Source organism: Periplaneta americana, chromosome 10 (assembly GCF_040183065.1).
Source record: "Periplaneta americana isolate PAMFEO1 chromosome 10, P.americana_PAMFEO1_priV1, whole genome shotgun sequence".
In the NCBI taxonomy this organism is placed as follows: domain Eukaryota; kingdom Metazoa; phylum Arthropoda; class Insecta; order Blattodea; family Blattidae; genus Periplaneta; species Periplaneta americana.
Genome location: NC_091126.1, coordinates 32,954,725 through 32,967,970, shown reverse-complemented (window position 1 = coordinate 32,967,970; position 13,246 = coordinate 32,954,725). Strand labels below are relative to the sequence as shown.

Below are 13,246 nucleotides of genomic sequence, written 5' to 3'. Positions count from 1 at the left end.
GTGCAATGAATAATATTTTTGATTTATAATTTAAAAAAAAAGTTTACATGGTGTCTTTCATAGCGTTGTTGAATGCAGCATCGTTATGTGGCAGCGGTAGCGAGCTTGCTGCACGACCAGTCAGTTTCTATTTCCCGCCCATGCGCTGATTCAGAGGAGGATCTCCTTCCTCTCCGTTCATTTACTTGCTTTAAAACTCTGCTTCTCTCTCTGGCCGCTAGTGCGCTGTTGTCTATGTGTGTTAACTGCAGTAGAGGAGGAATGGAGTGCCTTTCCTCAACACAGACAATCTCGCATCTTTCTCAGTTTTCTACAGCACATGAGCGCGCGTCGTTTAAAACTCGATCAACCGAGTTTTTCTTATAGCTGTGAACTTAAAAAATTACCGAATCTTCCTCGAATTTCAAGGCACATATTTTATTTGGTATTTACTTTCAAAAGAAGAAAATGTGAGGAGGACGTTCCTCCATTCCCTCCCCCCGAGGAACCGCCACTGGTTGCCCCAAAGAAACGTATGTAGATCGTACAACCCTGAAACTTGGGGTCATGGATGCTATCTGCCACTTCAATTGTGGCAACGAAGTTGAATTGGACATATTCCGGAAAATGAGCATAACCCCATGAAAATACACAATTGGGGTGTGAATGCTGCAGACGAGACTTGAACCCTGAAGGCCAACATACAGTGCACTTCTGAGCAATAATAGCGAAGACGATACCGGAGGGCTGTAAAAAAAGAGGAAAATTGACCTCAAGATATAAGAAGAGGGTCTCACCTATGTTGCAGGAAGGTTTTAGGAGCATGAAAGTAAGTTTTTTGTTACCTAGCTTGAACTTAAACTTTTTTACTTAATTTTTACCCTATTTCATTTTTTCAACATTTTTCAGTCTTTGAGCAAGTAAAAAGTATGCTTAGAATTGAGCTATCGACTTCATTCAAACACCAAGTTGAAGCTTATAGAGCTATGTTGTAATCTAAAATCAACTAATTTAGTTCAAAGCAAAAGCATTGCCTCACTATAAAAAAATTACATGTTAGAAAAAAATTACATAAAGAATAAGTGAGAAATGTTATTAAGTTCATTCTAGACTACAACATTCTTCACTGTTTAGGGATCAATTTGGTGAAAAAATGAATGATCTAGGTCAATTGGAAGCCAAGAAATGCTTGCCGAAAAAAAAATCTGATTTTTTTTTTTACAAAAGTTTTGCCTTGTGGTCCCAAAATTTTATTTTATTTTATTTTTTTTTTCCTTTTACATTCCTTTCATTTAACTGTAAGAAAGTAGTAAGTCAATTTTGAATTAGATTGAGGGGAAAATTGTAAATTTTGACTCCAAGAATCGATGCATACCTTAACCCGGGCTGTGATATGGATGATGATATGGGAATTAATGATGGCGAAATGAGTCCGAGGTTCAACACCGAAAGTTACCTACTATGACTTTATATAAAGGAATATAATTCGTAATTTTGAAAAAATCGTCGGATTTATCTTTTCTATAGATCAAGCAAATTACTTGACATGAACAAAGGTACTTTTTTTTGTAGAAGTGTAAAACACGTGGTTGTTACGTGTCTATTGCAGTTCGCGTTACTTCAGCTTTTCTGTCAGCCTTGCTAACATACCAGTCTGACGATAAAGATTCATTACTGATGTCTGAAATCGTCTATGAATAAATTTTGAGAAGGGAGAATAGGGATTTTAAATATGGCCGTAATATTACTGCAAGGGTTAATAAAAGTAAGCTCAACAAGTATTATATTCATTAATTCAATTTTAATCTTTGTCTTTAATATATCAGAAGAAATGAAATTGTACTTACTTTGGTGTTATCAGTGGTGGCTTGTGTGTCCATAGAGACTTACATTAATTTATTCTCACATGGTCTTCGATTAGCAAGTAGGTGAGAACGCTGCCGGATTCTGTTGACAACTTATAATGAATTTTCTTTTATGTTGATTATGAAATAATATTACTGCGCTTGTGATGGGAGAAAAATATGTATTAACGTATTGCAATGATTGGAAAGGCAGGGTGATGCAGCACGTAATATAAGTGAAGCACTTTAGCTGACATTGATGACTTCATTAACCTGAAGTATACTGATAGGAGTATTATCGATAGGAAAAATTCATAAATATGATACTAATGGTGAAGTGGATGTTTCTGGCCCAGAGACGGCTAAGGACTTAGTAAAGAAAGTGATAGATGAAATAGAGGAGAGGAAGAGGAAGTTTAATTGTAAGTAGATAAGACGAATGAGTTAACGAAAATAGGTAAAGATTCTACTGTATGGTGGAGGAGGCTAGCTAGGATGGCAAAGTATATTATATAGGAAATGAGTGAGATCGGAATAGGAAAGGTACGCATGAAACAGACAACAATCAAGCATATTAACAATGGTGTAATATGTTTTAGAACAAGTATTATTAGAAACAGGGTGTCCTTGATATAGTCGAAGTGAACTGAAAATCAAGAACAGAGTGATAAAGTGTCAATTGTGAATGAACTAGAGAAGTGTAATAGGAATTAAGTAAAGCGATAGAGATAAGGAAAATAGGTGAGGAGTATGGCGGGGGAGGCTAGCTAGGATAGCGAAGGATAATATGTAGAAAACTAGTGGGATCTGAAAATGAAATGTACACAAGAAACAGACATAATAACGAATATATTGGACAATGGTATAGTACGTTTTAGTAACAAGTATTATTGAAACAGTGTGCATACGATATAAGTGTACTGAAAATCAAGAACGGAGTCGTAAAAGTGTAAATTTTGAATGATCTAAATTAAGTTGTTAGGATTTAAAGGGAGAATACTGATCAATATAAATGGGGTCGAAAGTCAAGTATAAGAGCGTCTTCATAAGGTATACCTGTAACGAATGTAATTGTGGCACCGGATACAAAAATTGTGAGGTCCATATTACATGGTTGTAAATGTTGATATCAAATATATCATATCATATCATATCATATCATATCATAAATATGATACTCTACAACAATTTTTTTATCTAAAAAATCGTAACTCCATCAGGCTGAAATGTTTTGATATTGAAAATTCTTTCACTCGAGTTGAAATATTACATAACAGTCTTTGAGAGTGCCGTGCAGTTCTGGAAAAGGAAATGAAATTACGTCAGCACATCCACATATGGACAGCGCTTAGAAGACATAAGGAACTGTGCACCACAAAGTAATTACTGAAATGCGTACATTTTGTGGCCGATGAGTGCTTGAATGTCTCCGGGTCATTCATTGTATTGTTGAACATATCTTGATAATGTGAAGTCTGATACGTTTCGTGGAAAAGATACCGTGTATTGTTAATTTGATCGGGAACTTGTCTCATATTTCTAGAATATGTAATTTTGTTTTGGGTAGCCTATATTAAGTGCACCACCGCAGCGAAATTATGTTGTATATGACCACTAATAATTATCAATCTGTGCTCAGTTGCACACTTCCAGGTCGGATTACCAGCGTATTGGTAATTCAAAGGCATGCAATTCTTTTTGGTTGCCGGTAGGTCTTATGGGTCGAATGCAGTTGCATCGTTGACGCCGACGGAGTGACATGGAAGCTGTGAGGGGCCGCAGACCTCACACCATGGTGCCGGAGCCCAGAGTCCTTCTATTTGCCCTCCTCCTCTTCTTAACGTGGGCGGGTAAGTTATTTTGTTTTAATTCACCTGATACTGTAACTCTGTATACTTAATAGGATATTGTGCTGTTGTGCTAGTGTAGAGAAGAAACGAAATTTCATTACTCTGCGTTCACTAATGCTATAGCCAGTGAGAAGAGGTAGTATCTGCCCAAGTTGGAGCCAGTGAAGCGTATCGGCACACAACAGAAAAAGAAAGCAAGCGCGGTTGCAGCACGTTGTTTGAAAGAAAGGCTAGTTAGTATTTTCCGCATACGAGCTGGGAAACTTAATAAAATTATAGTGTTTTAATTAATTGGTGGAAGAGGGAATCATAATCGTTCCGAAAGTAAAGAGTTTATATGCCGGGTTCACGAGTATTTTCAGAAAGAATGTGACGATGCAAGGTGCAGTAAACCTGCGATATCCATCATCAAAGTGTAAGAACTATTAAAGTTACTGGAATTAGTAAATTTCTTGAGTAGAATTCTTAAGGAAAAACAAACAGGCGAATTGAAAAATCCAACTAAAAATCGGCCACGGGATTTATATATAATTTCTATAGCGATGCATTGAGGAGGACTATGTGATGATGTTGTTTCAGTCGTTAATATAACAAATTAAATATTCATATCAAATAAAATGATACACACAGGAGTTTTCAACCAGAAGTGTTAAGTTTTATCTGAAACTTCTTCGGTAGTCCTTTCACCCTCCTGCAAAAATGACCTGCCACTGATTTAATAATTCGGCGAGGCAACCCTCTCTAGCCAGTGAAATGCACTATAGTTTTCTTCTGTCATGTGCCGATATGTTTCAGTGGCTGCAATCTGGACTGCCACTACCCCTTCCCATTTGTATATCAGTGAACGAAGAATATTTTGTGTACCCTAATGACGTCCGAACCAAGTAACTGCTTTAATAAAATTGAAGTTTGTAGAAACAAAACATCGCGGAAGATATTCTATATTATGTCACATTTCATAGTGGTATCAAGGATCATTCTAACAGTGAGGGGTGTTACTTAAAATTGCATTCTTTGCGTTTGTGTAATGAAATAGTGCTTGTATTTATTGCATGCACAATTTTTCTCTTTTTTGTGGACTTAATCTGAAGAGAGAGTAGCTTATCAAATTCACTCTTTTGGCTTTGTATTCTCCTTTATCACATTGCATGTTTCTGTGGTTGCTGAGTGATCTAGACCATTGGCTTGTCACGCAGGCTGTCCGGATTTGAGTCCCGATGATTCCTGAAATTATTCATTGAAAAATTCGAAGTGTGCTTAAATGCGACAGTCTGTCAGTAGATTTACTGGCATGTAAAAGAACTCCTGCGGGACAAAATTCCGGCACATCCGGCGACGCTGATATAACCTATGCAGTTGCGAGCGTCGTTAAATAAAACATATAACATTGAAAAATTCGTGACCTTTGTGGCGGACAACGTCGCAGTTGGGGTTTATCTCGCGGTTCTCCCGTTTCGCCAGCAACATTCACTCCGATATCCATTCCATTATCATTGCATAGCATTCACCGATCGTCGATGACAACGCGCGGAGGAGCCTGGTCTAAGGACGAGAGGGGTTGCCTGCTTGGAAAACTATGGTCTATCCCAGGAATCTGTAGAGTAGAAAAAGACCTCTGCGCAAGTGGTATGTGGGAGGGCTAGGACCAATGACCGCTTTGGGGGAAGGCATTGGTTGAACGAAGCTATCATTCGCTTGCAGGAAGCTGATCATTTCTATCTGAACTCTCTACAACGAGCATCTTACCCCTTAGCGGCCTCGAGTTGATGCTGCCCGCAATACACTCCGGTACAGACTCCGTCCCCATATGCGCCAAGTCATTCTACACATTCCTGGGACGGAACATAGATATTCATCGAACCGTTGCCGAGTCAACTGATGTGGGTTTATAATGTGCCTAAATGGTGGTTAATCTACAATCGCAGTGGTGGATCGTAGTAACTCCCTGGAAAGCATTGATATTATCATCACCAGGGAGCGAAACTTGTCGCCCGATGAAACAGGTTAGTGTTCCTTGACGATATATATATATATACACGAGTTTGTTTACATGCGCGTGAGTAGTCATGTTCAGCGGTGGAGAGGAATAGGCAGAGTCCACAGACTTCCGCATAATGACATGAAGCCTGGAATGAATATAATGTAAAGCAGCGGTCATCAGCACAGAGCAGCCTGGGGCTAGCGTCTCTTACCCGCGGAGAACACACTGCACTATTGTGCATTCGTAGCTGATAGCGGGTATGCTCTCTACCTATTCCTGCTGCACGACGGAGCACACGGGACGGCTCCGCTTACCCTTTCAGTGAGTGACGACCACTGATGTAGGGGATCGGTAGGCAAATTAATTAACCATTTCAGTTTGGACTTAAAGACTGAACTATAAAAATTATTTAAGCATGTCGGTAAACTAGCGATTCAGAAAATTGAAAAATACGTGTTACATGATTCATATTCATTGTTTGTAAATTTAAATGACTTACTCAACCAGCAAATATTGTACACATAAATGTTAATAATGTTAATGCACTCACAGAAAGGATTAAAACAAAGAGTTACTTCAAGGATGTAATAAGTACTGATTACAGTGTAGCATTTCTTACTTTGAATGGAATAGTTTTGAAACAATCATGCAACACTTTCAATGTTAAAGTTGACGTGATTGAGGTATTACGAGCACTCATGTTGAATTACCCTAAATTTACATCTGCTGTGTTCGAATGTGTCTGGGTTCCTTGTGCATGTGTTGAATAAATTGATGTATGAAACCTTATATTAGACTACCATTATTTTGAAGCCTAATGCGTAATATGGGGTTATTTTTTACGTAAAAATCTCTTTTCAATTTATACGAAATTATTGTGATTATCTTAATCTAATTAGTGATAAAATGCGAAATGTATATTTATTGCGATTTTTTTTCGAAATTAGAATTATATGGTCTCCAGCCCATGATTTAAGTTACTCGTCGTAGTTGATAAAGCGTAGTAAAATAACCAATTAAAAAGTTACTCGAGTGCAACACAAAGCAAGTAAATAGCGAACAACTGAGGCACAGTAGTTCAACGGAGCACGACCCACGCCACCTTCTTTGTACACAATAGAGGGACTCTAGAATACAGTTAACCTGAAACCATTTGCCTCTCTCCCATCGGGCAACAAGTTTCGCTCCCTCATTATCACTCAACCCTTTATATAGTGAGGATCACGTAAATGTAGTTCCTAAAAATCTAATTTGGCCGTCTCTTCACTATTGCCAACTAATACCAGATATTACCAAAGAGGGTAAAATCACAATGCCATATACTATACGTAATAATAATAATAATAATAATAATAATAATAATAATAATAATAATAATAATAATAATAATACACTATTAACAATAACAATGTCTTGCTTATTTACCACATCTCATCTTTATGTTGCGAGGTGTTTCCTAAATGGTTCAGTAATTTATGATAGACCTATGGTATATTTTCCTCCTAGACTTCTCGCATATTATATTGGTGATTAGGATCTAATATTAAAATCTATTTTGTCTGGCAACGAGAAATTTAATGCTTTGACTAAACAGATTACGATTCATGAGATCTAACCTAAAAATATATTTACTTCCTTGCATTTTCATCAGTTTCCTTTACTGCAAACCGAAATTGTTGCTGCCAACATAACAATTAGAAAATAACTGCCAGTTGTAGTATTTGTCGATACCCGAAATTCGAAACGAAGTTGGTAAAAGAAAATTCAATCTGAGAGCTAGAAAATCACTAGTAATAGGGGAAGAATTGTTAGGTTTCACCCTTAGGGCATTAAGTAAGATGATCCGGACTATAGTAGACTTACTGTTTCGTGAGGTTTCGCTACATTCACTAGATCTCAAAGCAGTCACCGTCTATTAGTCCCCATTAAGGGGATGGATACGGACTGGAGATTGACCTCGCAAGTAGGCCGCTTAGGTGGGCTCGTACTACCCGGAATGGAATGTTGTACATGCCCTAAGGCAACCCGCGCTACATATTTCCCTGCGGTATGCCTCCGAAGCCATTATTGAATCTTGCGTACACTACTTTTAACGCTTAAATAAAAATGATTCATTAAATGGCAAACTTACTAGTGTTAATTATACAGGGACATCATTTTATTTTTATAACATTTTTAATAATCACCTGGCTATACCTTTGGATCAACACCGTTTGCTACTCCCCTTCCACGACTGGAGTTCGATGATACTAGGGTAATGTACAAACAAATCACTTTACTAGGCATAGGAGGAAAGAAAAATAGTTCATCCATTTACGTAAACTAGGAAATATCGCGATTTTGAGTTTGATAATTTTCATTAGGTTTTTGTTTAATCAAAATACAGTACAGTATTAACAATGAGTGTTTTTACTCACAAACTGAGCTGTCCATGTGGACGTATTCATTATGCAGTGTATATTATACTGTCTACAGCACATTAGCATACAATATAGAGAATGAAGTTAAATTGAAAAATAATCATAATATGGATATTTAAACACATTTTTTAAAATGGTGGCCGTTCATTTCGATACAGGCTTCAGTTCTAATGTGCATATTATCGCACTATAGACTATTGTACCTAATCCCAATTACCAGTTTCGTCCTTCGTACTAGTAACTCATGTTGAAATAATTCTGTACCTACTCTATAAAAGAGTACCTTACGTAGTGTAAATTCAATCTTCACTTCTGTCCGATCCGAAAAGATAAAATTACTCAGGCATACTATCTATTGTCCGTCCAAGTGGTTATGTCGTAGGGTCGTAGAAAGAGGGGAAATCACGTGATATTTAATTACTTAACGAGGCCCTTTTATTTAAGTTATTTTAAACAGTTGTATAATATTACGTAGACGTCCAATTTCTAACAGAAATTAATGTTCTCAGAAAAGAGCTAAGACAGCCCAGCCACTTGCTGACGAATAAAAGCTGGTGGGGGAAACCGAGATAGGACGTAGGCAAATGGTCGACAGTACCTGTGCGAAAATAATTCAATATTGAAAGCTCTTTCGTCACTGGAAAACGCGAACATATTTTTGGAACGTACTGTTTACTATGACTGTATATGCGGTCTTGGATCTGTGTGGAGGACGGTTGAGCTTCATTAGTAGAGGGGGTGGGAGTGAAGTACATTCAAAAACTCAGGTACAATAAAAATTGAAGTAAAAATAAAATGATGTCCCTGTATAAGCACGTGTGGCTTACAGCTGTTTCGGTGTAGGTGTGGGAAGGTACGAGGAGGATACCCGAACTACTTAACTTTGAATGAACAAGTGACAGCTAAGGGGAGGGAGATCATGCCTTACCCTCCACTCTGCTTGTGTATTGAGGGGTTGACTTGCGAGTCAAGTAATGCCGACCACTGGAAAATTCAAGGATCACTAGGGGCCGCTTGCGACCCGATGGAATTAAATAAATCAATCAATCCAATCAACCAACAACCAACCATCCATCGATCGATCCATCCATCCATCCATCCATCCATAGGTGAAAACTAAAATTTGTTCGATCAAATGTTTTAGAACATAAAGCAATCAATACAAACTCTTCACTGAAAAAAAAAAAAAAAAGTTTGAAGTTGTTTCCTTGAGGAATGAAGTAAAAGTTAACATTTTTCGGCTGTAAACTTTAGCACGCAGAGTGAATCTAAATGTCAGACAAATTTTGTGCCTATCTTACAATGCGTTCATCTTGAAAATATTTATGCTGTTCATCGGACTCAGATTGTAGTGCACATGCTTTGATAAAAAGTACAAATGAATAATACTAGAAATTATGTCATTTCCACAGCATCATTTCTTCTTGCATTAAGATATTTTGGGAATTTGATTTTATCTTGTTGTGAAATAATATCTTTCAGTTAGAATACTGTTACTGATCTGCCATTAAAATGGTAATTAAATCTACGATTTATATTGTTCCCTGTCCAAATACTTGTAATTATGTGAGTCAAATTCTTATTATACATTAACTTTTTTCATTAAGAAACATACAAGCGTTTAGTACTGCCAGCAGATTTAATTAATGCTAGTTGCATTTTTATTTTTGTTTTGCATTGGTTTGCGAGCCAATATCTCCGTAATTTTAGTTCTAAGCCATACGTATGTCTTCGTTGTGAAATGATGGTTTTTTCTGAGATCCGGGACTGAGGACATGTTGCACAATTTTCTTGAATGATGAGCAGTCGTATTTGCGAAGTAGGGAGGAAGGGGAGAGAACAGATGCTGTTCCCTATATAGACATTAGGTCAACTGATGTTGACAGCTGTAGAGAAAAATAGAATTCATCTTCTTGTTCCGTTTGTAAAGTTGAAGACGTTATTAACTCGCTCAAAAAGTTGTAAGTTACGGGACAATATTTCCGACTTCGGAGGACAAACAACTTGGGTAGTCCTATGAGAAGGAATTGTTACTTTCGAGCTTTCTATACAAATATCAAATATATTTTTATTAATTAATTCTGGAAATATATTTAAGGCCAGGGCTACCATTTATATCATGATTCATGAATGATTTTGTGGCAAGGCCATCGGCGTAGTTTGGATGTAGCGAGCGGTAATATTGTTCTAATGCTGCGCGTGGACGCAGGTTCGTATCCTGTTTGAGTTGAGTAGTCTACTTGGTTGAGCTTTCACATAGAAGTACGTTTTCCTCCTCACTAGGTATGGGGATGTAACTTGGGATTTAACTGTCGCATAAAAATTCAACTCCTTCCATTTTTTTCTTTTATTTTCTATTTTCTCCTAGCATTCCCTATTTTCCCCTTGTATTTACTTTTTCCCCTTATTTCCCTTTTCCCTTTGCATTCTCTCTGTTCTCCTTGTCAGTGATATATGTAATGGAGGAAGAAAGGAACTGGCCACCTTACTCCATTATTTCCTGACCTAGTTGCCTCGTGAGTGATGCCTTGTTGGTGTCACTTGTGGAGTCCAAACCCGTCTTCGGACAGTTGACTAAACAACAACAGCTAGCTGTGACGTACTCACGTCCCTCTTGAGTGTAGCTGGTTCCTTCTTCCATCAGGGTTCCGGCCGTAAATGAGTGGTTAGCTGTGACTACTGACAGTGAAGCACTTCCTGCTTTTAAAGAGAGATTCTACGAAATTTAAGTTTTGATGAGTTAATTCTTGAGAGCAGTCACGTTGTTTCTCGTAGGCTACATTGCTAATGAGTAATACCGTAGAGAAAAGTGCAGACATCAACTTCTAAAATATTTTACTATCGTCGCTTGAAGAATTGATATTTTTAAGTTTGGAGTAAATGAGAAACTCGTCGCTTATTTTTTACCAGTTCAGTCTAATAATTTACAAGATATTTGCGATGAACGAAATGTCGGATGTATAGCACTCACGGATCTGCACCAGAAGGTTGATAGCACGGGGTGACAAACGAAGTTAACACAAATGTAAGAGAATGTTATTAAAGTATATTTGAAACTTCGCATAATTTGTCAGAAGCATCTCAAGTCACAGAAGGAAGAGTAAGTTGTAAGGCCAACTGCTCTAATGAGATGAATGGTCGCGGTCAAGTAGATCTAATTGACATGCAAACAAATTGTAACGGTCGCTTTGAATGTATTATGGTTTAGTAAGATCATATGACCAAATCTGTGCAGTTACATCCCTGAAAAAAAAAAAAAAAAAAAAAAAAAACACTGAATAAAGAAAGCCGGGAATTTTTACTTAATTTTTTTCTTTTATGGAGTACATTCAATTCTGCAATGGAATTATGCTTGAGCCTTTTCTAATCATGTAATTCCACTCTAGCTATATGAGGTGTCCCTACTTAAAGAGTACGGGCCATATTCATATAAATTCATAGCGCGGGCTTCCGGTGGATGATCAGCGAACTAACGTTTTTCGCATTCATAAACCAATGTTAGCGTTATGATATGATATGATATGATATGATATGATATGATATGATATGATATGATATGATATGATATGAATCCTGTACAAGTAATCAGTCGATAGCCGGGGCTATTTTAGCACGCTCGTAGCGCGGACTAACGAAATGTCTATGCATAGCACCCTTAATGTCTAATCACGTCCCACAAAATCTTACGGTAGAGTTGCAAGAGCAAAGCAAGATGTACAATAAATACTATTCGTACAATTCTGGTTTTTACTCTTATCGTTAGAGAAACTGATGAGGAATTATTTATCCCTTTGTAATTTTTAAATAAAATTGAGTTTCTTGCAAATTAAATAAAAATAACTTATATAGTTAGGGATCTGATTAATGATATACGTGAAATGTGTTAAAAACTTAATGCAAATCCCTTAATGAAAGTCCAAAATTAAATAAAACATATCCGTAAATTTTTGCGAAATTGATAGAAATCTACGAAATTACTTCATAATCACAACATTAAAAAAAACTGAATTTATGGAGAATTCGCGCGAAAAATAACCCTTTCTTACAAGTGAACATTTTTCATTACAAAATATATGTGAACATTTCAACATATTTCATCATTCAGCATTACATGCGTGTAACATCTGGCAGTGATGTACGCATAGTTTCAGGTACTACTTCCAGGGAACAGCGCAAACAGACAACGGTTATTTCACTTTCGCCCCGCAGTCGAATGAAATTAAATTATGAATTTAATTAATGATACGAACAATTTTCTGTTAGTTTCAAAAATATTTCTTTAAATGTTTTTTATTATTTTTAAGTTCCTTTAGACTGCGAAATATGCGCGAAATTGCTTGTTTTATTACTAAATATTCATTAAATTAAACCTTTTTAATCACTGAAATCAGGGTAAAATAATCACCATAAACTCACACCCCTACGTATCGTTATTTCGTGTCGTTAGGAAGTTTGGAAAACCTGCTGCTATATATTGGACGGAACGCTGCTTTTCAGACCGAGTGCGTATGTGTAATCATAGGTGAGCCTCCGATGCTCTGTTACCAAAGTACACAGACTTTCAGATTAATTTTCTAATCAACCATGCACTTAATTACAAAACGTGTGTCTTTCTTATTTCTTTTTAATGTATTATATTGCTCCCTTCAATTTTCAGAGTTATGTCACTTCCAGCTGGTATGCTCACGGCGTGGATGTTTCACATAAAGTACAACTATTAGTGTGAAAAATGAAGTTTGTTAAAAAGGAAAAAGGAACATGTCCTTGCGAGGGTTTAGTTCGGCTGATATATTCAAGTCAGCTTGACTTCCTCCACTTATCCAAAAATGTTGTTACTCTTCAAACTGGAGAGGATTTGGACGAAATTATAACCTGAAAGACACGGAACCAACGAGTTAGAAGTAAGAACAGTATTCTTATTTCTAGCTCGTTGGGCGGAACAGATGGAATTAGGGAAACCAATAGGAACAAAACACTGGAGAAAATAGGAAAGAATTAAATAGTGTGGAGAACAGGAACATTTCAACACTGAGGAGAATTATGAAGATTCAAATCAGGACTAAACCAGGAAGGGCTAAACGCCAAGGAGAGTCAGGAGGCGCCAAGCAACAAGGGGAACCAGGAGCTAAGAACAGCGGAGTCTAAACGTGAGGGGAAGCCAGGAGGAGTAAA

The 13,246-nt window shown here is 37.1% G+C and overlaps 1 protein-coding gene across 4 annotated transcripts in view; it reads left to right on the top strand.

Moving 5' to 3' along the window:
- Positions 1–13,246, top strand: part of LanB1 (laminin subunit beta-1) — a 150,321-nt gene that overhangs the window by 35,060 nt on the left and 102,015 nt on the right. For all 4 annotated transcript variants that reach the window (XM_069837171.1, XM_069837170.1, XM_069837169.1 and 1 more), the window contains exon 2: positions 3,536–3,673. In XM_069837171.1, coding sequence (XP_069693272.1) covers positions 3,583–3,673 — 91 coding nt within the window. In that variant the 5' untranslated portion in view covers positions 3,536–3,582. The remainder of the gene's footprint in view (positions 1–3,535; positions 3,674–13,246) is intronic.